Below are 27,940 nucleotides of genomic sequence, written 5' to 3' on the forward strand. Positions count from 1 at the left end.
CGCTAAAATCATCGCACAGGATAAGTAACTACAGGGCTGGTCTTGTTTTGCACAAAATGTGTTTGTGTCGCTCGGCTGCACATGCGATCGCACACTTGCAAAGCGAAAATACACTCCCTCGTGGGTAGCGACAATGCGTTTGCATGGCTGCTAAAAGTAGCTAGCGAGTGATCAACTCGGAATGAGGACCTCTGAGGAGTGACCCTGCCCTCTTGACAGGCCCCTCCCCATCAAGAGACTTCGCCCCCATTAGGGCTGCTTCCATAAATTTCTTGGGCTGGTGTTCGATCCCAATCCGCCCCTGGCAGCTACTATGGGGCCCAGAGCTGAGAGAGGCCACCTTCCCTGTCACAGTTACATGTGTTTTATATATAGGGGTGTAGCTACCATAGGTACTGTGACTGCCTACCAGTGCAATGCCTCGCCTACTGGTGTGATCTCTACCTCCTGTGACACGATCCTCCTGCTGGTGCTGTGACTGCCTACCAGTGCAATGCCTCACCTACTGGTGTGATCTCCACCTCCTGTGACACGATCCTCCTGCTGGTGCTGTGATTGCCTACCTGCTGGTGCTGTGATTGCCTACTGGTGTGATCTCCACCTCCTGTGACAAGATCCTACTGCTGGTGCTGTGACTGCCTACCAGTGCAATGCCTCACCTACTGGTGTGAGTTCCACCTCCTGTGACACGATCCTCCTGATGGTGCTGTGACTGCCTACCAGTGCAATGCCTCACCTACTGGTGTGAGTTCCACCTCCTGTGACACGATCCTCCTAATGGTGCTGTGACTGCCTACCAGTGCAATGCCTCACCTACTGGTGTGAGTTCCACTTCCTGTGACACGATCCTCCTGATGGTGCTGTGACTGCCTACCAGTGCAATGCCTCACCGACCAGTGTGATCTCCACCTCCTGTGACACAATCCTACTGCTGGTGCTGTGACTGCCTACCATGCTGCATTAGCCTTGCTTATTACCACTGTGGGTAATGCTAACAATTTGCTTAAGCCCAATTTGTGTTGGGCCCCGCTTATAGCTGACTTACTCCAACCTATATGAGGCCACTTTTCATATATTTCCAGGGCCACTTTATGTTCCCAATCCGCCCCTGTCTGGCATGGAAGAAATGTGAATGATAAATCAATGTAAATGTACCAGGAGGTGTTGACAAGCCTTTATAACATTATCTTATACTGTGAATTTCTTACCCTGTTTCCAAGACAAATAATGAATTTAACTTGTTAATTAAATGAAAGGAAGACATGATATTTTCTGGGAGATGTTTCAAGCCGTGGTGAGAGATAAAGTTGAGTATTTGCCCAAATCAAATGAAGCGTCTAACTACAGCAGTGGTTCTCAAACTCGGTCCTCAGGACCCTACACAGTGCATGTATTGCAGGTAACCCAGCAGGTGCACAGGTGTATTAATTACTCACTGACACATTTTAAAAGGTCCACAGGTGGAGCTAATTATTTCACTTGGGATTTTGTGAGGAGACCTGCAAAACATGCACTGTGTGGGGTCCTGAGGACCGAGTTTGAGAACCTGTGAACTACAGGTATCATTTCATGTACTTGCTAGCAGTGCCATAACTAGACATTTTGGCGCCGTGTGCAAGAAACGGCATCGGCGCCCCCCCTTTATGTAAAATAGGGGCAGTGTGCGCCACAGGCGCACGTGAAAAATATGGAGGCGTGACTTCATGGAGAAGGGGGTGTGGCCACAAAATAATACAAATTCATATTACGGTGCATAGTAGTCTCCATTATTCAAATTACGCCACACAGTTGCGCCACTACACCAGGTAGAGCCGCTTTTACACATTACCGCAGACAGCATCCCCTTTTTTACACATTACGGCAGCCAGTCCCCATTTTTAGACATTACGGCAGACAGCGTCCCCTTTTTACACATTACAGCAGACAGCGTCCCCTTTTTTTTACACATTACGGCAGACAGCGTCCCCCTTTTTTACACATTACGGCAGACAGCGTCCCCCTTTTTTACACATTTACGGCAGACAGCGTCCCCCTTTTTTACACATTACGGCAGACAGTGTCCCCCTTTTTTACACATTACGGCAGACAGCGTCCCCCTTATTACACATTACGGCAGACAGCGTCCCCCTTTTTACACATTACGGCAGACAGCGTCCCCCTTTTTACACATTATGGGCGGGATGTACTAAGCTTGTCCACAGTGCTAAATGGCCTATTACCGCTCCGGGCACTCTTCTCCATGCTTACCTCTCTCTCCTGGCGCCCGGCGCTGCCTTTCTCTTAAGATGTTTTCTCTGCGAATCACCGCCGGTGTGAACAGTAGCCCCTCCACTCCTCCATTGCAGCCACTCCGGGCTCGGCGCATACGGAGCCAGAGGAGGATCAATTAGCGGACAATGGGGGCAGGTAATGTGTCAGAAAGGACACGTGATATGGAAACATCAGAAGAGAAAGGCAGCGCTGGGCAGCAGGGGAGGGGTAAGCGTGGAGAAGTACTCATAGACGTAAGAGAGCATTTAGTACAGCGGACAAGCTTAGTACATCCCGCCCTATGTGAGATAGCCATGCTCGTGTGCCAGGGAGTACATGGACGGCAGTGCCGCGGGAGAGGGGGCAGGCCGCGGGAGCGCATTAGACAGGGACGGCCCGGCCAGTGGGAGCGCAGGGGGAATATGCGCTCTAACTAGGTGTGTGCTGTGGGCAATGCCCCTTCTGCACACACCTAGTTACGGTGCTGCTTGCTAGATAAGTGACAGAAGATGATTGGGTGGTTTGGACATCTGCACTTTATCTCTCTCCAAGGCTTGATACATCTCCCCAAGAGTGCTGTATATAAAATATATGTCTGGGTGCTATACAGCAGGTCAGGAGCACCAGCAGGACAGTAGAGTAACAGTCATATCAGTAATAATTTGCGGCCCCTGTGAAATTAGCATTCAGTAAAGACGGGAGACTCAGTCAATGAATACGTAAAACATTTTTTAGTTTATGTTAAAATATAAGAAGTTTATTAAGTGGAATATTTAATAAATAATATTTGCGAGACATCTCCAAAAACAGTCGGTTTTGGGGGCTGCCCACAAATATTAACCAGCCCCTGAATGTATGGGGACTGCAATGGATATTTGAGATATCTATTGCGCTCCTTCTATTTTAAACACAAAAGCAGCCACCAAAAGTTTCTACGGCAGATGGTAAACTGTGAAACTCACCAAGCTCCAGGATGTAAAGCATTTCTGAGCTTGGCCCGGCAGCTAATGCCATTTCTAAATGGCTTTTGTAGTCTATGGGCGACATTATGCAATAATTCCCAGGAGAAGGATCCTTGGGATCCCTCTGCATTACTGTCTGCTCTCACATACACAGTCTGACGACTGCACATGTGAACTAGCGCAGCCGGGGTCTAAACCCAGAAGTAAAGTGATCACATTAGCAATCATTTTACTTCTTATACATTGCAGGGACGGGCATGAGATTGGTACTCATTATGGCATAAAAGCTACACCTCTGGACTCACAAACAAAGAGTCATCCTTCAGCACTCAGGAGAGGAAAAACCCCCTTGGGGGGAAACCTCTGGGGAACCATGGCCTCAGGATCGCCCTTCCCTCTGGGCATTAAGAGGTGTACTAATAGAGGGGTCAGTATGCTATCCCAGCGCATGGGATCCCGGTACAGAAAATAGTGACGGGTGAGTAAGGGGTGTTCTCCCCTCTCCCCACCCCCCTAACCCTGCCTGTCCGCAATCTAACCATAACCTCACCCCTTTGTGCCTAACCCTCCCGCAGAGGTGCCTAATCCTAACCTCTGTCCTTGCTGCCTAAACCTAACCCTCCCTTCCCCGCAGCCTAACCACTCCCACGGGTGCCTAACCTACCCTACCCAGTGGCGGAAGTCCCGGAGGCAAATGAGTCATTTGCCGCCGGGCTCCAGCCGTCGGGGGCACAGATGAGCAGACCCTGCAACACAGGCGCGGGTTGAGCTAGGAGGCGAGCAACTATGCTCCCGGGGGTTGGCCATATCCTATATACACAGCTAGCAATGCCCGTCTGAAGCCCCGCCCCCATGACAGCTGGCCCCGCCCCCGACCTGCACACACTCACTGTATAGGATGGTGAACTGCTTTCTGCAGATCACCACAGGGATCCCTGGCACTTAGGATTGTTGCCCTACTCACTCTTACATGCAGGTCGGGTCCCCACTCTCTGGGATCACAACGGATCCCTTTCAGCTCTGCCTCTACAGCTGCCTGGCCCGCCCCCTGCTCTCCTCCACTCCTCCCTCCTGCTCCCATTTCCAGGGCATAGTGTGCAGCTCTGCACTCAGTGCACTGTACACACACACAAAAGATGCCATTGCAAGACGAAGCTGAACAGCGCTGCAGGGCACAAAGGTATATCCCTTCTCTGCTGTACAGTATGTTTCACTGTCCTCCTTACCATTCCTGCCTCTATCCCTTTCCCATACTGTATATGTGCACTGCCCCCTCCCCATATCTGTCCCTCTGCCCCCCTCACTTCTGTTCCTCTGACCACTCCGTCTGTGAGCCCCTGCCCAGTGCTCATTCATCAAATCTGTGCCTATGCCCTCTCTTTATGTGTGCTTTTGCCCTTTCCCATCTAATCTTTGCCCCCTCCCCATATCCATGACTCTGCCCCCCTCACTTATGTTGCCCTAACCACTCCCTGTCTGTGTGCCCCTGCCCCATATCTGTGCCTATACCCTCTCTGTATATGTGCTTTTGCCCTTTCTCATCTTTCCTTTGCCCCCTCCCCATATACTTGACTCTGCTCCCCTTATATCTGTGCCTCTGTCCCCATCACTTCTGTTCCTCTGTTGCCCCTCATCTGTGCCTCTTCTCCCTCCCTATCTGCCCCTGACCCCTGTTTACCACTGCCCCTTTATCTATGTTTGCCTCTGCTGCCTCACCCAATGGCTTTTCTGGCTGCCGTTCAGCCACTGGTGGGGAGGCGCACCACCGTCAATTTCGCCTCCGGGCGCCAGGTATAAACTTACGACCCTGACCCTACCCACAGCCTAACCCTATCCTCCCCCCACCCACAGCCTAATCCAAACCCCCCGCCTGATGCCTAAACCTAACCCCCCGCCTGATGCCTAAACCTAACCCCCTGCCTGATGCCTAAACCTAACCCCCTGCCTGATGCCTAACCCTAACCAACCCTACCTGCTGCCTAAGCCTAACCTCCCCCCACCCACAGCCTAAACCTAACCCCCTGCCTGACGCCTAAACCTAATCTCCCCACTTGATGCCTAAACCTAACCATATCCTCCCCCGCATCCTAACCACCCCCAGGGGGTCCTTAACCCTAACCCACCCTACCCGCAGCCTAACCCTATCCTCCCCCCACCCGCAGCCTAACCCTAATCCCACCGCCTGATGCCTAACCCTCTCCCCACCCCCCTAACCCTGCCTGTCCGCAGTCTAACCCTAACCTCCCTTTATGCCTGACCCTCCAGCGGAGGTGCCTAATCCTAACCTCCATCCCTGCTGCCTAAACCTAACCCTCCCTCTCCCACAGCCTAACCACCCCCCTCCATCCCTGCTGCCTAAACCTAATCCACCCTCCCTCGCAGCCTAACCACTCCCGGGGGTGCCTAACCCTAACCCACCCTACCCGCAGCCTAACGCTAACCTCCCCCCACACGCAGCCTAAACCTCACCCAGCGCCTGATGCCTGAACCTAACCCCCCGCCTGATGCTTAAACCTAACCCTAACCAACCCTACCCGCAGCCTAACCCTAACCTCCCCCCACCCACAGCCTAAACTTAACCCCCCGCCTGACGCATAAACTTAATCCCCCCGCCTAAACCTGACCCTCCCTCCCCCGCAGCCTAACCACCCCGGGTGTGCCTAACCCTAAGCTCCCCCTGCGTAACGCCTAAACCTAACCCTCCTGCCTGATGCCTAAACCTAACCTTCCCTCCCCCGCATCCTAACCACCCCCGGGGGTGCCTAACCTTAAGCTCCCCCCACCCGCAGCCTAAACTTAACCCCCCTGCCTAACGCCTAAACCTAACCCTCCCTCCCATGCAGCCTAACCACCCCCAGGGGTGCCTAACCCACCCTATTTGCAGCCTAACCCTGACCTCCCCCTACATGCAGCCTAACCCTAACCCCCCGCCTGACACCTAAACCTTCCCCTCCCTCTGCCGCAGCCTAACCAGCCCCCTCCCCTTCCCCCGTGCCTGATGCCGAAACCTAACCCCTCTTGCCCAGCCCTAAACCTATGATCGTGGAGATACGGGCGTCGGTATCCTTGCCCATTCGGAGTTCCAACGTCGTCATTCTGAAGAGTGTCGGGATCCCAGTGTCAGTATTCTGACTGCCGTAAACCCGACAGCTGGCATCTTTTCCGCATCTCCTTATATGTAGTGCTTATGTCCTAACATTTGGCGCATGTGTCCGCATCTCTCCTCCCAGGGCAGCTATTCAGGGATCACCCACTGCGTGTAGACGAAGAGGAAGAGATGAAAAATCATTGTTAGTGGATGAACAAGCAGAGAGACAAACTGCAAACAGTGGTGTGGTTGTGTAGAGAGAAAAATCTCTCTATGTAATATGTTACTCTAACTACTGAGGACATGGAAAATACCTAAAATTAGGACAATTATCCCAAAGGGCCCATTGTTTTTATACGATACACACATTGGGGGGATAAGTTCTCTCTTATAGTAATTAGTGGGTAACTTCAGAAAATAAATTTGACCAGTAAGTAATAAAAGCTATAAATTGCTGACACTTAGGGGTCAATCCAATTAGGTACGAGTTACCATTGCTGCGACGTTTCAACAGCATCCAAACTCACACCCTTTGTGGCCAGATTCAGCCTATGGGGCTACTGGAAAGTGTGGCTGTTGTAAGACAAACTCGCACCTAATTAAACTGGTGGGGAACCTTTTTTCTACCAAGGGCCATTTGGATATTTATAAAATCCTTCGGGGGCCATACAAAAATTACCAACTTAAACATGAGCCTGCCCCCAGTAGATATGCCCCCATTAGATATGACCCCTAGAAGCGCCGCTCACACACACACACATTAAAAGAAAGAAAAAACACAATACTCACCAGCCACGCTCCTGCTTCCGGACCCTTGCCCTCTGCCTGGCTGCCCGCTCCTCAGAACTATGGGAGAGACGTCATGACATCTCTCCCATAGCACCGCACAGGCACACACTGCAAGAGCCGGAAGTCGGAGCTCAGGAGTGAGCTCCTGCCTCCGGCTGCTGCTGAGGGGAAGAAGCCGGGCGCACGCTAGTAACAAAATCTCAGTGGGCGCCCGGCATCTACCTTGGTTAGGTGAGCCTGGGAGGGCCGGATCAAGTGGCTTTGCGGGCCTTATACGGCCCGCGGGCCTGAGGTTCCCCACCCCTGCCTTAGTTGTTAAATGTGATAAAATAGTAAAATATAATGGTGTAATTGTGGGCCTGATTCAGTTGTGGTTGTTGAAGCGATGCTGCTGCAATCTTGCCATTCACAATTGCATCGTGAGTCTGAGCAGTCGTAGGCTGAGCAAGTCTCCTAGACACAGGGGCCTCTCCAGCAGCAACACAGGTCGCAATGGGTAATTTATGCACGTACATGGAACGGCGTTTGGACGGACCTGACATGCCTGTATACAGTGAGCCACCCCCGTTACCACCTCATACGCTGACATCCTGTCAAACACTTTGCGATGGGATCCTCTATGTGAGCTTGATTTCATTTAGTGCGCAGTGCAGCTTACACGCATGCACAGTGAAAAAGCATTGAGCCACTTGGTGCAACATCAGCTCTGCGTCCGCATCTGAATCAGGCCCCCTGAGCGGTAAGGAGAAGGACTCTATGGAAAGGTCTATGTCACCTTTATTATATGTAAAGATAGGGAAACAGACACTTGTTACAGCTCCAATTCACATCATTTATACCATTCTATACCATTTCATCATTTGGTTATTCTATGGGGGAGATGTATTAAGCCCTGCAGAGTGATAAAGTGGAGAGAGGTAAAGTACCAGCCAATCAGCTCCTAACTGCCATGTTACAGGCTGTGTTTGAAAAATGACAACTAGGAGCTGATTGGTTGTTAGTTTATCTCTCTCCACTTTATCACTCTCCCTGGCTTTGTACACCTGCCCCCAGTTCATTGATATACTGTAAATGTCAGCCATTTCACTATCTCCCCCGATCTGTATTGTTCTTCCCCCGATCTGTATGTTCTGTATCATGCTCTCCCCACCTATGTTCTACATCTCGCAACCCCCAAAAGTGTATGTCCTTCCTCTATATGTCCTATAGAGTACGCCACAATTTCTATGTTTTTGTATTGTGCCACCACACCATCTGTATGTGTTATACCAAGTTGCCCCCTTCTGCATGTTTTGTATTGTCCGCTCTCCGCCACCATAGACCCTGTGTTTTGTACTGTGCTCTCAATACCTCCCACCACACATACAATTACACAAGTATGGTAACTTACCTCCTGCATGCTATTCTCCAGTCACTAATTCCTCTGCGACACCTCCCGTCGTCTTCAACGGACACTTTGCAGATCTCTTTGCCGGTCACCCAACACTCTGCAAATCTCTTTGCCAGAACTTTGCCAAATGATGATCTAAAAAATAACCAGAATTTCCTGGTCAGACATAGTATGTGTATATTATACTACTACATTTTGTTACGTACTTTCATTTTTATTCATTTGCAATTTATCTATTTTACTGACTTTTTATCCAAAACCCAAGATCCTTTCTCATAGAGACCCAAGTTATCTGCTCCAGGTTTTATCTTCCCTAGTGCTAGGACCATGTTAGTATCATACACTGGGCCTAATTCAGATCTGATCGCAGCAGCAAATTTGTTCTCTAATGGACAAAACTATGTGCAGTGCGGGTGGGGCAGATGTAACATATGCAGAGAGAGTATGGTAACTTACCTCCTGCATGTTATACTCCAGTCGTTGCTACCTCTGCGACCCCTCCCGTCGTCTTCAACTGACACTTTGCAGATCTCTTTGCCGGTCACCCGACACTCTGCAAATCTCTTTGCCAGATGATCTAAAAAAAAAAAAGACTATCATTAAGAATAGTACTAGTTTAAGTACAATAAAATGTCCATGAGTCAACCAGTTTCCCAATTTTCCTTAAATCAAACAAGATACTTTCAAAGTTATCAATATTTCTTTTATCTATTTTATTAACTTTTTCATCCCAAAGCCACGATCCTGCCTCATAGAGACCCAGGTTATCTGCATCCCCTGTATGTGTGCTTATTCTCCATACTGCCCTCTTTATTCCTGTAATGCTAGATTTTTATTCCTAAATATGTTGTTCCTTCCATGTGCTTCTCCTATATATGTGTCCTTGTACCTGTATTCCCTGTTCTGTCTATCTTGTCTTGCCTTTCAGCTGACTATACGGTCTTCCTTACCCCCCTCCATCATACCCTGCTATATAGGACTCACCTCCCCCTACCTGTCTTCTTGCATGGAAACTGGAAACTTCAGCAGCTGTAGATAGAATGTTACAGGATGAAGCATTGTGATGTCACAGGCTAGTGATGTCACAGGCTAGGTGTGATGTCACAGTAACCAGCAGCAAAGCTACAGAGTTACAGCTATCTTACATATACATTTTATACATCAATTACAACTGGATATACATGCGTTTCTAGTTTTAAACAAATGAGACTTGTGTAGAAAATGAAGTATAAGGCAATGTTGTACAGAGTGCCTCAATAGATAGGTAAAGGCAAAATATAAGTGACAGGAATTTCTAGACTAAATCACCACTTATATTTTATAAAAAAATGAGACTAGTGTAGAAAATGAACTATAAGGCAATGTTGTACAGAGTGCCTCAATATATAGGTAAAGGGAAAATATAAGTGGAATTTCTAGACTAAATCACCACATATATTATAAGGATATAAAGCTCTTTATCTAAGAGGCTGAATTAATAATTTTCCGTTGTGTGTGTGTGTATATGTATATAATATATATATATATATATATATATATATATATATAATATTACAACAAAAGAAGACCTTCATCACAAGCTTTTTGTTAAAGCTGCACCCCACGGTAGAACCCCTGTTAGCGGGAACGATGAATTTGTAGAAAAAAGATGGACCCGGAGGGTGCTATGTACATAAGATGGTCCAAACAGAGTCCATAAATAATTTGTAGGGTAAATGTCCCAACGATGTATTCTTTATTGGACTTAATTCAATATTCAACTTGGGATGAAGACACAATTCTGATTCAGCCAAAAGACACTCCTCCTGTAACGATACCCTCTCACCAAGGATATGAACACCCAAAACAGTTGACCAAAGGCCTTAGATTAATAAAAATGTATTGATGTTAAAACATCCAATTTTTTGGGGTGTTCATATCCTTGGTGAGAGAGTATGATACAGTTTCTGTGGCTGGCTGACCTCAAGTCTGCATTTCACCTGGTTCAATCAGCCACAGAACCTGTGTAACCCATGAGCGTTTAAAGAGGAGAAGAAATAAGAGTTGTCTTTTTTGCTGGCGCACTAGAAATGTATTATTCAGTTACCAGCGTATATAAATCTGTATGGCGGGCCCGCAAGGTGACATTCACAGGGCATAGGTAATGACATCCACTCGACTTGTTCACACCCGTTGGACGTGTTGGAAACAGGTTGAGTGGACAGTGAGCGTGCTGTGCCCTGTGGCACCATTGTACCGACAGCCGGACTGCTGAGAACGGAACCTGGAGGGTACATAACTTTTTGGTTTTCAATTTATCTCATGACACTCCACCCGAAGCTACTCTTCTGGTTATCCTATCAACTAGGACAACAATGAAAGTGACTCCATAACATTTCTTCCATTGTTTTTCCTTGTCACAGAAACATTGCATGTGTGTTACAGGTGACCATCCTAATCATCTCTCCTTCACTTCACAGTAATGTCATTGTTACTGATACATTATTTGGATGAAGCATCAAAAGGAAACTTAGATATAAGAGTCTGGCCGGCATATCACTTATTGCGTGATGACCTTGTGCCTGCACTGTACTGTATGTAGACGGAGCATTTGGTTTTGCTAATGACTTACATAGACTCCATAAGAGGGCATGCCGACATAGCATATTGTTGAATGTTAACATGTATGATCTTAAACGCCATCTATAAATGTTCTGTTGCGAGACTTCCAATATGCTCAGAATATTGCTACTGTGACAGATGATTTAGTATATACTAGCTGGAGTACCCGGCGTTGTCACGGATTTTAAGAATGTCTGTTTACAATAATAAATGTAAATATTAAACACACAGTATAAATAACATTGTAGATAGCTGAATACCCGTGCTTTGGTACGGGATGAGGATTGTAAATTAGAATGATAGTTTGTTAATTTACGTTGATTGGAGATTTAGTATATAGGCATATCTTGCTCTCCTGATGCATTTTGTGTAGTGGCCGCACCCCTTTTTGGTCCCCCAAGGGACCCTGCTCTTCCCACTATGCAACTCTGCTGCCTCCATTCCCCTCCTCACATCATGTCACTGGCCCTGTCACATGCAGCCCTGTCATCATTGAGATATCATGCATGTCTTGATATAGTGTATGCTGCTGGTCCACCCCTATGGGTGCTAGTAGTGTGTTACCCTCACGGTGTTTGTTTCCACAGTGTAAGTCATATGTGTAGCAAGTTTGGTGTAAATTGCTCCAGGCATTCCAGAGTTATGATGACTGCTGATAAACTCTGTGCTGCTTCCTCACCCCTAGGGGTGCTAGAGGTGTCTTACCCCCACAGTGTTTGTTCCCAGCTTGCAAGTCATATGTGAACCAAGTTTGTTGTAAATTGGTCCAGGCATTCGGGAGTTATGCCTAGGGGTGTCTACCCCCCACAGAGTTTGTTTGCAGATTGTAAGTCAGATTTGTACCAAATTTGGTGTAAATTGCTCCAGGCCTTCCACAGTTATGCTGTCTGCTGACATACTCTGTGCTGCTGTCCCACTCCTAGGGGTGCTAGGAGTGTCTGACCCCCACAGTGTTTGTTTCCACAGTGAAAGTCATATGTGTACCAAGTTTGTTGTAAATTGCAGTAGGCATTCCAGAGTTATGCTGTCTGCTGAAATACTCTGTGCTGCTGCCTCACGCCTAGGGGTGCTAGGGGTGTATTCCTCCCACAGTGTTTGTTTCCAGATTGTAAGGCATATGTGTACCAAGTTTTGAGTACATTGCTCCAGCATTCCGGAGTTATGCTGTCTCCTGATATACTCTGTGCTTCTGTCTGCCCCCCTAGGGGTGCTAGGGATTTCTAATTTTTTTAGTTGCCTCCGCCGTGTTTTAATACGCTTGTATGCAGTGGTCGAAGTGGGGCGGTATACGGCGGTATGGTATACCGCCACTTCTTCCACTGACCCGGAAATGAGCCCAGAAAGTGCAGCAGGAGGCGAGGGAAGCGGCCATCCTGCTGCACATGGTGCTCCCCGTCCCTGCGCGGCGGCCGGTCGGCTGTGTAGAGCGCTGTATTAACTCACAGCCGCTTACCGCTGCCAGCCGCCCGCGCACGCCGCTCACCAGCCGCCCGCGCACGCCGCTCACCAGATGTCCGCGCACGCCACTCACCAGGCGGCCGCCGCCCCCACTCACCAGGCGACCGCCGCCCCAGCTCACCAGCCGGCCCCCGCTCACCAGCCGACCGCCGCCCTCGGTCACCAGCCGGCGGCCGCCGCCGCCCCCGGTCACCAGCCGGCCGCCGCCCCCGGTCACCACCGCTCACTGCTGCCAGCAACAAATTAGGTAATGTTCCCCTGCTGTCACCTGTCTCCCTGCTGTCACTGTCGTCACTCTCCCTGTCGTCACTGTCTCTCTCTCCCTGTCGTCACTGTCTCTCTCTCCCTGTCGTCATTGTCTCTCTCTCCCTGTCGTCACTCTCTCTCCCTGTCTCTCTCGCTGTTGTCACTGTCTCTCTCGCTGTCCCTGCTGTCACAATTTCAGCTCATTCAGTGTGCTACAAGGTGAATTTCGGCTCATTCAGTGTGCTACAATGTGAATTTTGGCTCGTACTGTGTGCTATAATGTGAATTTCAGTTCGTACCGTGTGCTATAAAGTGAAAGGGGCACCAGTACTAGATAGTATAAAGCAGTGGTTTCCAAACTTTTTTGAATCACGGCGCCCTAGAATATCAGAATTTTTTTCACGGCACCCCTAGGCCAAAAATTTCTTATTGAGAAATGTAGAAATAAATATTACATTAAGTAGATTGCGTTTATATGGCATCCTTAGGGTCAATTGTGTGGTGAGGGACAAGATTTGCTTCTGTTTGGCCACATATTTTTTGACTGGCAGCCACCAGCACTGGTTTTGCCTATTATATTGACCATTAATAATTTGAATTGGTCCTGGACCACCAACCCAGTGCACCCCTGCAAGTGTCCCGAGGCACCCCAGGGAGCCACGGCACACAGTTTGGGAACCTCTGGAATAAGGGGTTCTACTACACAGGGCACACCCCTTTTGGGTGACCACGCCCCCTTTTGGGTGACCACACCCCCTTTCTGGAGCGCGCATAATTACATCCTTGACTTTTGCCTACCCCCACTTCAAAATTTCCACTTCGACCACTGCTTGTATGTAAAATTTCACAATCTTCGCTTGTAAACTGTGGATTTGTATAGAAAGACAGAAGGACGGATTTTCGCTTTTATATAGTAGATACACTTAGAGTTTACTTTGATATGTGACTGTCATACTTGGCAACATTTTATAACAAGTTCCAGGGATGCTTGGTGGCTAAGCCCAGTGCATGGTGGAATGTCATGTGCGGATCCGTCTAGGAGGACCTTGGTGCACTACAACTCCCATCGTGTCATGTTTACTGGACTTCATTATAATGTAATGATTTGTTTTTAATTCATGTTAATTACTCATGTTCCATACATTTTCATTTATACCACTTAATGTGCACATAACAGTGTTTATAGGGCCAAATTCAGACCTGATCGCTCGCTAGCGTTTTTTGCAGCGCTGCCATCAGGTCAGAACTGCGCATGCGTATGCACTGCAATGTGCAGGCACGTCGCACAGGTACAAAGCGGTTCGTTGCTCTGCGATGCGTTTGTGCAAAGAATCCATTCGCATGGGCGATCGCAAGGAGATTGACAGGAAGAAGGCATTTGTGGGTGTTAACTGACCGTTTTCTGGGAGTGGTTGGAAAAACGCAGGCGTGTCCAAGCGTTTGCATGGCGGGTGTCTGATGTGAATTCCGGTCCCGCACAGGTTGAAGTGATCGCAGCGGCTGAGTAAGTCCTGGGCTACTCAGAAACTGCACAACATCTTTTTGTACCGCTCGGCTGCACATGCGATCGCACACTTACACAGCTAAAATACACTCCCCGGTGGGTGGCGACTATGTGAACGCAGGACTGCAAAAAACACTAGCGAGCGATCAGGTCTGAATTGGCCCCTTGGATCCTCCAGAAACCCCATGGGGCTGTTTTACTGGTCCATGTCAGGTTTGGCCATCCAAGTGTGAGGTCAAATTGATCAATAATCCTGGGCCGCAGCTCCAGAGGCGGGATGGGCCTACGTGTGGCCAGCTGTACAGTGGCGACCTCGGATAACAGCCCACGTCCTCTCATGCTTTACAGTGTTTAGATGCAAAATTGGTGGTGGTGGTGGTGGTGGTGGGTGTTTGGTAGGCTAAAGCACTGGGGCTTGTTACAAATATTGGAGTCTATTTACTAAGCCTTGGAGAGAGATAAAGTTGACGGAGATAAGTACCAGCCAATCAGCTGCTAACTGTCATATTATAGGCTGGGTTTGAAAATGACAGGAGCTGATTGGCTGGTACTTTATCTCCATCCATTTTATCTCTCTCCAAGGCTTAGTACATAGACCCCATTGTATGCAGTGGATGTGGGGGTGATGAAATGGATAAAAAATAGATACTTTTTTGCTGGTGAGCTACAGGGCCCAGATATCACACACTTACCAAGTTCTTGGCTGCCAGTTGGGAGGGGTATGGCGCAACCATGTGGGCAGCGCAGGGGCATGACAGCAGAATCGCATCATCAAGGCACAGTATATAAAGCCATGATTACATCATTGTAAAGCGGGGGAAGGGGCCATGATGATGGGATTCAGCAGGAATAGCGTCATCAGCTCGCCTGGACTGGTCGCTTCACACAGGAAGTGGGCATCAGCGTGTGGAACTGAGGCATTACTGAAGATATGCCTACACCTTGGTGCCTGGTATCCTGGAGTCTCCAAGACATTGCAGGAGAGAATAGGCAAGTACCATATGCTCTATCATGCGTTGGGATCGTGTAACCGGCGGTTGGAATCCCCGTGGTCAGCATCCTGATGCCGGGATCCTGGCCGCCAGATTGCCGGTGGGGGTACAAGTGCAACAGAGCCCCATGCGGGCTCGCCAAGGGCGTAGCTACCATAGGTGCAGGGAGTGCAGCTGCTATGGCGTCCAGTGCTGAGAGGGGCCACCTTCCCTGTCACAGTTACATGTGTTATATACAAGGACGTAGCTACCATAGGTACAGGGAGTGCAGCTGCTATGCAGAGCTGAGAGGGTCCACCTTCCCTGTCACAGTTACATGTGTTATATACAAGGACGTAGCTACCATAGGTACAGGGAGTGCAGCTACCAGGGACGGATTGGCCCACCAGGACACCATGACAGATTTCGATGGGCTGGTCCCATATACCCCTCAGCCAGGCCGATTCACACTCAGGCTGGGCTGGCTCACACTGCTTCCAGTACTTGTTGTTCATTGGAATGTAATCCGGAAGTTAGGCTAGCGGGCACTTCCAGGTGCCGCTAGCCGTGAGCTAGCTTGAGAAAGTTAACCAGCGCAGCAGCATCCTCTCCCTGACCCCGGCCAAAGGTCTCTTCAACGAGCCCGGCTCAGGAGCAGCAGCATAGCGATGGTCAGAGCCGGGTTCACTACACCTACTGCCACCCCATCTCCCGCACGCTCACTGAACTGGCCAGAGCGGCGACTGAGCACTGAATGGGACCCGGAAGAGAGGTTATTTTTAATTACATTATCATGTTAGTGTAAGGGTTAGGGCGTCCCCGGTCACATTGTATGGTTTGGGGACTGGACAGGAGCAGGATGTACTTTGTTCTCAGGTTGCCAGCTGACAAGGCAGCACTCACAGCCAGCCCTGGGACAATCTCTAATGCAACATCCTTCAGCCCTTTAGCTGCCCAATGTCTGTCCATGATGATAGGCCTATTTATGCGGTGTCTACGTATGTAATGCGGTGGCTATGTATGTAATGTGGAGCTAGTCGTATAATGCGGTGCTATACCTGCAATGTTGTACTATTTGTGTTATGTGGTGCTATTTGTGTAATGCGGTGCTATACGTGTAATGCAGTGCTATTTGTATAATGTGAAAAATGGATTACCAAGTAATGCCTTTGGCGCTAATAGTGAGCTGTTTCTCTTCAAGCTGCTACTACAACGGGGTTAGTTAGGCCCCACAACTACAATAACATGACAAATGAAGAAATAGCGCTAGGAAACTGGATATTGAATCTAACACAAATTTAATATAGTGATTAAAATGATACTGTTGCAACAGATAATTACAATACAGTGTAAAAGATTGGATTCGGGCATATCATAGCACTGCAGAGATTAAAAAGTTCCATATATTCTATATGGTTAAAACATTGGTAGCTGATACTCAAATAGGCCAATTCATCCCCAAGGATTCTGCCACAGTCCAGGAACAATTTGCAAGCGAAATGGAAAAAGACCAACTGCTGTTGGAGGTGACCTTACGTGGCTTGGTTCAAGATGCTACTTGATCCGATTAGTTGCTCAGGTCCAATGGTGTAAATATCCAATTCGCAGAGGATGAAGGTTCCTTTATCTGACTTCTAGGCTCTTAGGGGAGAAGAGGAGACAGAGTCCAGCTGGCCCACCGACGCGTTTCGCTGTTTCCATTTCGCTTGCAAATTGTTCCTGGACTGTGGCAGAATCCTTGGGGATGAATTGGCCTATTTGAGTATCAGCTACCAATGTTTTAACCATATAGAATATATGGAACTTTTTAATCTCTGCAGTGCTATGATATGCCCGAATCCAATCTTTTACACTGTATTGTAATTATCTGTTGCAACAGTATCATTTTAATCACTATATTAAATTTGTGTTAGATTCAATATCCAGTTTCCTAGCGCTATTTCTTTATTTGTCATCTATTTGTATAATGTGGTGGCTATGTATGTGATCAGGGGTGGATTGGCCACTGGGACAGATTCTGCTGCGCTGGTCTCCTGTGTCTGTGTTTCACTACTTGTGTGTGCTGCCTCCCTGTACTGTGCTGTATGTAGTGTGTGCTCCCTCCCTGTACTTTGCTGTATGTAGTGTGTGCTCCCGCCCTGTACTGTGCTGTATGTAGTGTGTGCTCCCGCCCTGTACTGTGCTGTATGTAGTGTGTGCTGCCTCCCTGTACTTTGCTGTATGTAGTGTGTGCTCCCTACCTGTACTGTGCTGTATGTAGTGTGTGCTCCCTCCCTATACTGTGCTGTATGTAGTGTGTGCTCCCTCCCTATACTGTGCTGTATGTAGTGTGTGCTCCCTCCCTGTACTGTGCTGTATGTAGTGTGTGCTCCCTCCCTGTACTGTGCTGTATGTAGTGTGTGCTCCCTCCCTGTACTGTGCTGTATGTAGTGTGTGCTCCCTCCCTGTACTGTGCTGTATGTAGTGTGTGCTGCCTCCCTGTACTGTGCTGTATGTAGTGTGTGCTTCATACCTGTATTGTGCTGTATGTAGTGTGTGCTCCCTCCCTGTACTGTGCTGTATGCAGTGTGTGCTCCCTCCCTGTACTGTGCTGTATGTAGTGTATGCTCCCTCCCTGTACTGTGCTGTATGTAGTGTATGCTCCCTCCCTGCACTGTGCTCTATGTGGTGTGTGCTCTCCCTCCCTGTACTGTATGTAGTGTGTGCTCCCTCCCTGTACTGTGCTGTATGTAGTGTGTGCTCCCTCCCTGTACTGTGCTGTATGTAGTGTGTACTCCCTCCCTGTACTGTGCTGTATGTAGTGTGTGCTTCCTCCCTGTACTGTGCTGTATGTAGTGTGTGCTTCCTCCCTGTACTGTGCTGTATGTAGTGTGTGCTCCCCCTCCCTGTACTGTGCTGTATGTAGTGTGTGCTCCCTCCCTGTACTGTGCTGTATGTAGTGTGTGCTCCCTCCCTGTACTGTGCTGTATGTAGTGTGTGCTCCCTCCCTGTACTGTGCTGTATGTAGTGTGTGCTCCCTCCCTGTACTGTGCTGTATGTAGTGTGTGCTCCCTCCCTGTACTGTGCTGTATGGAGTGTGTGCTCCCTCCCTGTACTGTGCTGTATGTAGTGTGTGCTCCCTCCCTGTACTGTGCTGTATGTAGTGTGTGCTCCCTCCCTGTACTGTGCTGTATGGAGTGTGTGCCCCCTCCCTGTACTGTGCTGTATGTAGTGTGTGCTCCCTCCCTGTACTGTGCTGTATGTAGTGTGGAAGAGGGCGTTTGTGGGTTGCAACTGACCGTTTTCTGGGAGTGTTTGGGAAAACGCAGGCGTGTCCAGGCGTTTACAGGGCGGGTATCTGACGTCGATTCCGGGACCTCCGTCGCTAGAATCCTCGCACATGATAAGTAGCTACAGGGCCGGTCTTGTTTTGCACAAAATGTGTTCTTGTCGCTCGGTTGCACATGCGATCGCACACTTGCAAAGCGAAAATACACTCCCTCATGGGTGGCGATAATGTGTTTGCACGGCTGCTAAAAGTAGCTAGCGAGCGATCAACTCAGAATATGGGCCACAGTCACAGGTAAACATTAGCATAACGTAAAGCAAAGGAGGCCCCAACTGTGTCTATCTCAAAATCAGGACCTCTGAGGAGTGACCCCGCCCTCTTGACAGGCCCCTCCCCCTCAACAGACTCCACCCTCATTAGGGCTGCTTCCATACATTTCTCGGGTTGGTGTTCGATCCCAATCCGCCCCTGATTATTTTACTGCTATATTTATCAGTAAATAGTGATGGTTTTATAACATGATGATGTTTCAGAAATGAACTTTTCCTGTTTGTCATCCTGACAGGTGCAATTTTCAATGACTGAGCAAACCACATTGTCAGACTTGCTTGCTCTTCAGCTGCATAAAGTGGAAGATGAGGTCCGGAACATTGTGGACAAAGCTGTGAAAGAGATGGGCACTGAGAAAGTAAGCCTTTAAGAGCAAATAATCTCGTCATAGGACGGAGCTATCTAATTAATGTACTAACTTTAAAAGTGCTTCTTTTTCTACAGGGTTTCATGAGCCTATTGTGTTTTTTTTTTTTGTGTGTTTTTTTTTTAATGGTCTCTGCGTATACCCAAGAGTTTCCTATAATTATTTTATTTTGTTTCTGTGCAGGGTAAATACTGGCTGCTTTATTTCTAAACTGAAATTTAGATTTCAGTTTGAACACACCACACCCAAATCTAACTCTCTGCACATGTTATATCTGCCCCCCTGCAGTGCACATGGTTTTGCACAATTGCTAACAAATTTGCTGCTGCGATCAACTCTGAATTACACCCAAAGTCAGATCATAAAATTATCCCATTTTATTTTTTCTGTAATTTGAATCTGCATTTCCACATCCTGTAGAAAAACAGTCCGATCAGGGATACTGTATTGGGTTTAAGTGAATATTTTTCTTTTTTTTTCTTTATGTTTGTAATATTTTTATAAAACGCTAATAGGCCTGGAAGCCACCGGAACAGTTTCTGCCAGCTCTGGGTGTTATGTCTCCGCAGGCTGCTTCTGCTTGCTGTCTGTGGAGGTGTGAGCAGTATCAGCAATGCAGCGCGGAATGCTGACGCAGCTCACGTGTATTTTAATCTAAAAGTACCCCAATGTTATATCTCTGGTCTAACTATCTCCTGCTTGGTCTTTGTTCCACACTGTATCACATCCATGTAACACTGCTGTTTGCTACAAGCACACAGTAACTTTCCATCCTCATGATTAGATACTTACAGAGATAAGTCAGACCTGGACCACACTGGAGTTCTCCTATGAAAAGCACTATCGTACAGGAACGCCGCTGATAAAAACAGACGAGCAGCTATTTGAGACTTTGGACAGCAACCAGGTAAGACTGGAAACCGTAGCTGGAAAAGAGACTTGTAAGAACAAAATATCTTGAACATGATGCTTTATAAGGACATATAAACAAGCTGTAATGTATGACCTGATGCACAACAAGTAGAAATGTTTGGGTTCCACTTCTTCCCCGAAGCATCTGTCTCCTGTCTTATCGCCTTGCTGAGTGTGTGTAAGTGCCTTGCTGGACACAGAACCAGGGACTTTACAGGAGGGTCTCTGTTGACCAGGCGTCAGCACCTACCTTGTTTTCACCTGCCCAGATTTACCTAAAACAATGCAGTATAAGTATAGCTGCATACATAGCATGGATGAAACAAAAGTCTGCACATTCCATCTTTTCTAATTTGTTCACAGGACATCAGATAATATATCCAGTATACACAGCCAATTTAATATCACTTGGGCTTGGATCATTCCTGACCTCATAGGACAAATGACATTATATTTCCTTGGGTATGATATTTAGCAGTGATCACTGTAGATATTATTTTAAATAACAGGTAGTTCAGTTTTTAATACAGTATCACCACCCACACGGCAGAGACCTGCACATCCCGACCATCCTTACGGTGTAATATGTTGCAGGTGGCACCATCTTTCCTCCAGTGATAGTCCTCTTGTCACCTGCACTGTCCTAGCATCAAATAACTCTGTGCTGATCTTGTATATATTTAGAACCTAAACAAGTCCTTCTTCTATTTTTCTAAACACTCTATTTTGTCTCTGTGTTTCTTATAGACTATGGGCCTTATTCAGCTTCAGTTGCAGTTTTGCAAAATCGCATATCAGCCAATTATCAAACGACTGCGCATGCGATGAGAATGCATTGCGCATGCACTACCCGAGAGCTGTGATTCTACTGCGATTGCATCTTACCGGGATTCAATCGCAGGCTGATTGACAGGCGGCTGGCATTTGTGGGTGTACACATGGCATTTGTGGGGAGTGATGACAAAATGCAGGTGTGTCATGCCCGTTTTTGGGGCGTGCATCTAATGTCCGCTGCGATTGCGGCGACTGAAAACATGGCGCCCGGTGCGACTGTATTCTCATTATTCTGAGTCGTCCTGGGTCATCCGCAACTGTGAATGGTGCTCGATTTTTGCAGTGCATCTGCAATTCTATGGCTGCATTTGCAGAATTGCGAACGCGTCAGTGGGCGGCTTGTTCTGTGCTGGGCGGGCTTTTAACATGCTGGGCGTTTCTTGCTGCGCGATGCTCAGTCATAGAACTGCAACTGTAGCTGAATAAGTCCTTATATCCAAAACTATTCCCAGTATTCATGATATGGTCTATATAATGACCTGAACTGCAAGCACACATATTATTACACTGCGATCAGTCTCCTTGCTCACACATGAGAGCATGCTGCTGCAGCTGCTTCCTGGCATCGGATGCCGCTGTCCAGCTTACTGTCTGCTAGGATTCCTACATTTCTTCATATCTATAGTAACCGTTGCACATGATAAAGGTGCTGTAACCGATAGCGTGTACTGCCATATTTAATGACATTTTGTAAAGTGCATGAGAAAAATAACAGCTGCATTCTGCTTTCGGTCATATTATTCCAGTTTTCAGCAATTCAAAGGGTGGAATTCAATTGTTGGAAAAGTCGGTTGGGTGTCTGTTTTTTCCTGTCTGTTAGATAGGGAAAAACAGAAACCCAACTCATTTTTCAAACATTTGAACACCCCCCAAAAAGTCATATTAACGGGCATAGCTACACCGAACAAATATTACTGTGTTCTGCTCCAGACATTCTAAGGGTGGAATTCAATTGTTTGAAAAGTCGGTTGGGTGCCTGTTTTTTCCCTGTATTTTAGATAGGGAAAAAAAAAAGACACCCAACTGACTTTTCAAACAATTGGATACCCCCCTAAGTGTGTTCAAGCTGATTGTCTTGCAAACTAAATATTTATGCTTTTTTTTTTTTTTTTTTTTTTTTACATTGATTTACTTGTTTTCTTATGTCCTGGTTTGACCTTGTGTTCTGCACAATGTTTCAGGTGCAGTTGCAGGCAATTATGCAAAGCAAGTATGTGGAATATTTTATTGAGCAAGTGTCCAGCTGGCAGAAGAGACTAAACCTGGCTGACTCAGTGATTTACATTTGGATGGAGGTCCAGCGTACTTGGTCTCATCTAGAAAGCATATTTATTGGTTCTGAAGATATAAGAAACCAACTACCGGATGACGCTAAGCGCTTTGATGGAGTGGATGCAGACTTCAAGGTCATTATATTATAATCTAGATTTTACTGTGTGCTACATTTTAAAGAGGCCATGGGGTATATATACTTATCCGATGGTCTGTCAATAAGGCTTAATGCTAAATGAGCGTGATTTAGAATTGGCTCCTGTTGCGTTTTAAAACTACTGGTCAGATCTGCAAGTGCTCAGCAGCATTGAAATACTGACAAATGCCCCCATTAATCCAAATGTGACCAGTTTTGTCACTGTCCTTGTGTCAGCTGTATAGGAGCTGAGGTCCATGGAGTTTATAAATGGTGAAGTGCTAAGTAAAGCCCATGCTTTTGCATCTTGGATACGGATGTCCGCTGCTACTTAGTGCTCAAGTAACATAGGGGCAGCAGATGTATTAAGCCTGGAGTAGGGATAAAAAAGTAATTAATAAAGTAGTGATAAATGCACGGTGATAACGCACCACCCAATCAGCTCCAATATGTACATTTACAGTTAGAAGCTGATTGGCTGGTGCGTTATCACCTTGCTCTTTACATTGCTTTATCACTTCTCCAGGCTTAATACATATGCCCCATAGTGTGTACAATAATCATTCCCAATCAATGGTCTGAGACACATTTATTTTCCTCAGTAGCTGGAAGTGCAACAAGAACTGAGGAGTGATTGGGAAATGCTTAATTATGCAGATAGGACTACAGCTCCAGGCCCACACGTGAAATAGGCCCATCATAATGACAGCATAATGATGACCTGTCACCAGCTGGTCGCACAGTCGCCATAAATCATAAGCATAAAAAAATTATTTTTATTTTTGGAACAACATTATGCAGTTTTTTTACTTTAACATATTTTGGGGCTGATAGCCTAGGGGGTGGACACACCCACATTTCTCTGGAAAAACCCACACAGCACGTATCACAGCTCCTCCGCTTCTCATAATAGACCCTTGAAAATTTTCAGCCCCAGGCCCCTGTGGTCCTTAATTCGGAGCATGTGTCCTAGCTTCTATTGAACACGCATTGAAGTGATGTGACAGACCTTCTAAATATATATATATATATATATATATATATATATATATATACACACATATATACACATATATATCCTCTCCAGATCAATTATATATGAAGACATTCATCCTGGGTTTAGGAAATTATTTTAGGGAGCTCTCACTGAAAAAATCTGTATGATTCATTTTGTTTTTGGATCAGTTTGATAAAGCTGTAATACGGTGGTTATGGAAGGATATAAAGCACAGGCCCATAGATTTATAGAGTGAAAGTATTTATATAATGGGATGCTGCAATGTCTGTAATCGTACTCTATGCCTTTTGAAAGTAACATTTCTCTGACGTCCTAGTGGATGCTGGGACTCCGTAAGGACCATGGGGATATAGCGGCTCCGCAGGAGACAGGGCACAATAATAAAAGCTTTAGGATCAGGTGGTGTGCACTGGCTCCTCCCCCTATGACCCTCCTCCAAGCCTCAGTTAGATTTTTGTGCCCGACGAGAAGGGTGCAATCTAGGTGGCTCTCCTGAGCTGCTTAGAATAAAAGTTTAAGTTAGGTTTTTTATTTTCAGTGAGTCCTGCTGGCAACAGGCTCACTGCTACGAGGGACTTAGGGGAGAGAAGTAAACTCACCTGCGTGCAGGATGGATTTGCTTCTTAGGCTACTGGACACCATTAGCGCCAGAGGGATCGAACACAGGCCCAGCCATGGAGTCCGGTCCCGGAGCCGTGCCGCCGACCCCCCTTGCAGATGCCGAAGTTGAAGAGGTCCAGAAACAGGCGGCAGAAGACTTTCAGTCTTCATAAGGTAGCGCACAGCACTGCAGCTGTGCGCCATTGTTGTCAGCACACTTCACCAACAGTCACCAACTGTCACTGAGGGTGCAGGGCGCTGGGGGGGGCGCCCTGGGCAGCAATGTATAATACCTTTTTATGGCTAAAATACATCACATATAGCCCTTGAGGCTATATGGATGTATTTAACCCCTGCCAGATCTCACAAACTCCGGGAGAAGAGCCCGCCGAAAAGGGGGCGGGGCCTATTCTCCTCAGCACACGGCGCCATTTTCCTGCTCAGCTCTGCTGTGAGGAAGGCTCCCAGGCTCTCCCCTGCACTGCACTACAGAAACAGGGTTAAAACAGAGAGGGGGGGCACTTATTTGGCGATATGATTACATATATAAAAATGCTATAAGGGAAAACACTTGTATAAGGGGTTGTCCCTGTATAATTATAGCGTTTTTGGTGTGTGCTGGCAAACTCTCCCTCTGTCTCCCCAAAGGGCTAGTGGGGTCCTGTCCTCTATCAGAGCATTCCCTGTGTGTGTGATGTGTGTCGGTACGTGTGTGTCGACATGTAGGAGGACGATGTTGGTGAGGAGGCGGAGCAAATTGCCTGTATTGGTGATGTCACTCTCTAGGGAGTCGACACTGGAATGGATGGCTTATTTAGGAATTACGTGATAATGTCAACACGCTGCAAGGTCGGTTGACGACATGAGACGGCCGGCAAACAAATTAGTACCTGTCCATGCGTCTCAGACACCGTCAGGGGCTTGTAAAAACGCCCATTTACCTCAGTCGGTCGACACAGACAAGGACACTGACTCCAGTGTCGACGGTGAAGAAACAAACGTATTTTCCTTTAGGGCCACACGTTTCATGTTAAGGGCAATGAAGGAGGTGTTACATATTTCTGATACTACAAGTACCACAAATAAGGGTATTATGTAGGGTGTGAATAAACTACTTGTAGTTTTTCCTGAATCAGATAAATTAAATGAAGTGTGTGATGATACGTGGGTTTCCTCCGATAGAAAATTATTGGCGGTATACCCTTTCCTGCCAGAAGTTAGGGCGAGTTGGGAAACACACCTTAGGGTGGATAAGGCGCTCACACGCTTATAAAAACAAGGGGCGTTACCGTCTCCAGATACGGCAGCCCTCAAGGAGCCAGCTGATAGGAAGCTGAAAAATATCCTAAACGTATATACACACATACTGGTGTTATACTACGACCAGCAATCGCCTCAGCCTGGATGTGCAGCGCTGAGGGGGCTTGGTCGGATTTCCTGACTGAAAATATTGATACCCTTGACAGGGACAAGATTTTATTGACTATAGATGCATTTCTATATATGCGAGATGCACAGAGGGATATTTGCATTCTGGCATCAAGAGTAAATGTGATGTCCATATCTGCCAGACGAAGACACGACAGTGGTCAGGTGATGCAGATTCCAGACGGCACATGGAAGTATTGCCGTATAAAGGGGCGGTCCATCGGACCTGGTGGCCATGGCAACAGCTGAAAAATCCACCTTTTGTTACCCCAAGTCACATCTCAGCAGAAAAGGACACAGTCTTTTCAGTCTCAGTCCTTTCGTCCCCATAAGGGCAGGCGGGCAAAAGGGCCAGTCATATCTGCCCAGGGGTAGAGGAAAGGGAAGAAGACTGCAGCAGGCAGCCCATTCCCAGGAACAGAAGCCCTCCACAGCTTCTGCCAAGTCCGCAGCATGACGCTGGGGCCGTACAAGCGGACTCAGGTGCGGTAGGGGGTCATCTCAAGAGTTTCAGCACGCAGGGGGCTCACTCACAAGTGGACTCCTGGATCCTACACGTAGTATCCCAGGTGTACATTGGAAATTCGAGACGTCTCCCCCTCACAAGTTCCTGAAGTCTGCTTTACCAACGTCTCCCTCAGACAGGGAGGCAGTATTGGGAACAATTCACAGGCTGTATTCCCAGCAGGTGATAATCAAAGTACCCCTTCTACAACAAGGGAAGGGGTATTATTCCACACTATATTGTGGTACTGAAGTCAGACGGCTCGGTGAGATCTGAAATATTTGAACACTTACATACAAGTGTTCAAATCAAGATGGAGTCACTCAGAGTAGTGATAGCGAACCAGGAAGAAGGGGACGATATGGTGTCACTGGATATCAGGGACGCTTACCTACATGTCCAAATTTGCCTTCTCACCAAGGGTACCTCAGGTTCGTGGTACAGAACTGTCACTATCAGTTCAGACGCTGCCGTTTGGATTGTCCACGGCACCCCGGGTCTTTACCAAGGTAATGGCCGAAATGATGATTCTTCTTAAAAGAAATATGGACGCTTTCCTGATAAGGGCAAGGTCCAGAGAACAGTTGGAGGTCGGAGTAGCACTATCTTAAGTAGTTCTACGACAGCACGAGTGGATTCTAAATATTCCAAAATCGCAGTTTTTTCCGACGACACGTCTACTGTTCCTAGGGATGATTCTGGACACAGTCCAGAAAAGGATGTTTTCTCCCGGAGAAGAAAGCCAGGGAGTTATCCGAGCTAGTCAGGAACCTCCTAAAACCAGGAAAAGTATCAGTGCATCATTGCACAAGGATCCTGTGAAAAATGGTGGTTTCTTACAAAGCGATCCCATTCGGTAGATTTCACGCAAGAACCTTTCCGTGGGATCTGCTGGAAAAATGGTCCGGATCGCATCTTCAGATGCATCAGCGGATAACCCTGTCTCCAAGGACAAGGGTGTTTCTTCTGCGGTGGCTACAGAGTGCTCATCTATGAAAGGGCCGCAGATTCGGCATTCAGGACTGGGTCCTGGTGACCACGGATGCCAGCCTGAGTGGCTGGGGAGCAGTCACACAAGGAAAAAATTTCCAGAGAGTGTGATCAAGTCTGGAGACTTCTCTCCACATAAATATACTGGAGCTAAGGGCAATTTACAATGCTCTAAGCTTAGCAAGACCTCTGCTTCAAGGTCAGCCGGTATTGATCCACTGGGACAACATCACGGCAGTCGCCCACGTAAACAGACAGGGCGGCACAAGAAGCAGGAGGGAAATGGCAGAAACTACAAGGATTCTTCGCTGGGCGAAAAATCATGTGATAACACTCTCAGCAGTGTTCATTCCGGGAGTGGAAAACTGGGAAGCAGACTTCCTCAGCAGGCATGACCTCCACCCGGGAGAGTGGGGACTTCATCGGGAAGTTTTCCACATGATTGTAAACCGTTGGGAAAAACCAAAGGTGGACATGATGGCGTCCCGCCTGAACAAAAAACTAGACAGATATTGCGCCAGGTCAAGGGACCCTCAGGCAATAGCGGTGGACGCTCTGGTAACACTGTGGGTGTACCAGTCAGAGTATGTGTTCCCTCCTATGCCTCTCATACCAAAAGTACTGAGAATCATAAGAGGGAGATGAGTAAGAACGATACTCGTGGTTCCGGATTGGCCAAGAAGGACTTGGTACCCGAAACTTCAAGAGATGTTCACGGAAGACCCGTGGCCTCTACCTTTAAGAAAGGACCTGCTCCAGCAGGGGCCTTGTCTGTTCCAAGACTTACCGCGGCCACGTTTGACGGCATGGCGGTTGAACGCCGGATCCTGAAAGGGCATTCCAGATGAAGTCATCCCTACCCTGGTCGAAGACAGGAAGGATGTAACCGCAAAACATTTTCACCGCATTTGGTGAAGATATGTTGCGTGGTGTGAGGCCAAGAAGGCCCCTACAGAGGAATTCCAACTGGGTCGTTTCCTACATTTCCTGAAAACAGGACTGTCTATGGGCCTAAAATTAG

General features: G+C 47.5%; 1 protein-coding gene across 2 annotated transcripts in view; it reads left to right on the plus strand.

Annotated features, from left to right (window-relative positions):
- DNAH11 (dynein axonemal heavy chain 11) overlaps nt 1-27,940 on the plus strand; it is a 561,376-nt gene that overhangs the window by 217,764 nt on the left and 315,672 nt on the right. For both annotated transcript variants that reach the window (XM_063921780.1, XM_063921778.1), the window contains 3 exons: nt 19,093-19,215; nt 20,009-20,131; nt 22,152-22,376. In XM_063921780.1, coding sequence (XP_063777850.1) covers nt 19,093-19,215; nt 20,009-20,131; nt 22,152-22,376 — 471 coding nt within the window. The remainder of the gene's footprint in view (nt 1-19,092; nt 19,216-20,008; nt 20,132-22,151; nt 22,377-27,940) is intronic.

Source organism: Pseudophryne corroboree, chromosome 5 (genome assembly GCF_028390025.1).
Source record: "Pseudophryne corroboree isolate aPseCor3 chromosome 5, aPseCor3.hap2, whole genome shotgun sequence".
Lineage (NCBI taxonomy): Eukaryota > Metazoa > Chordata > Amphibia > Anura > Myobatrachidae > Pseudophryne > Pseudophryne corroboree.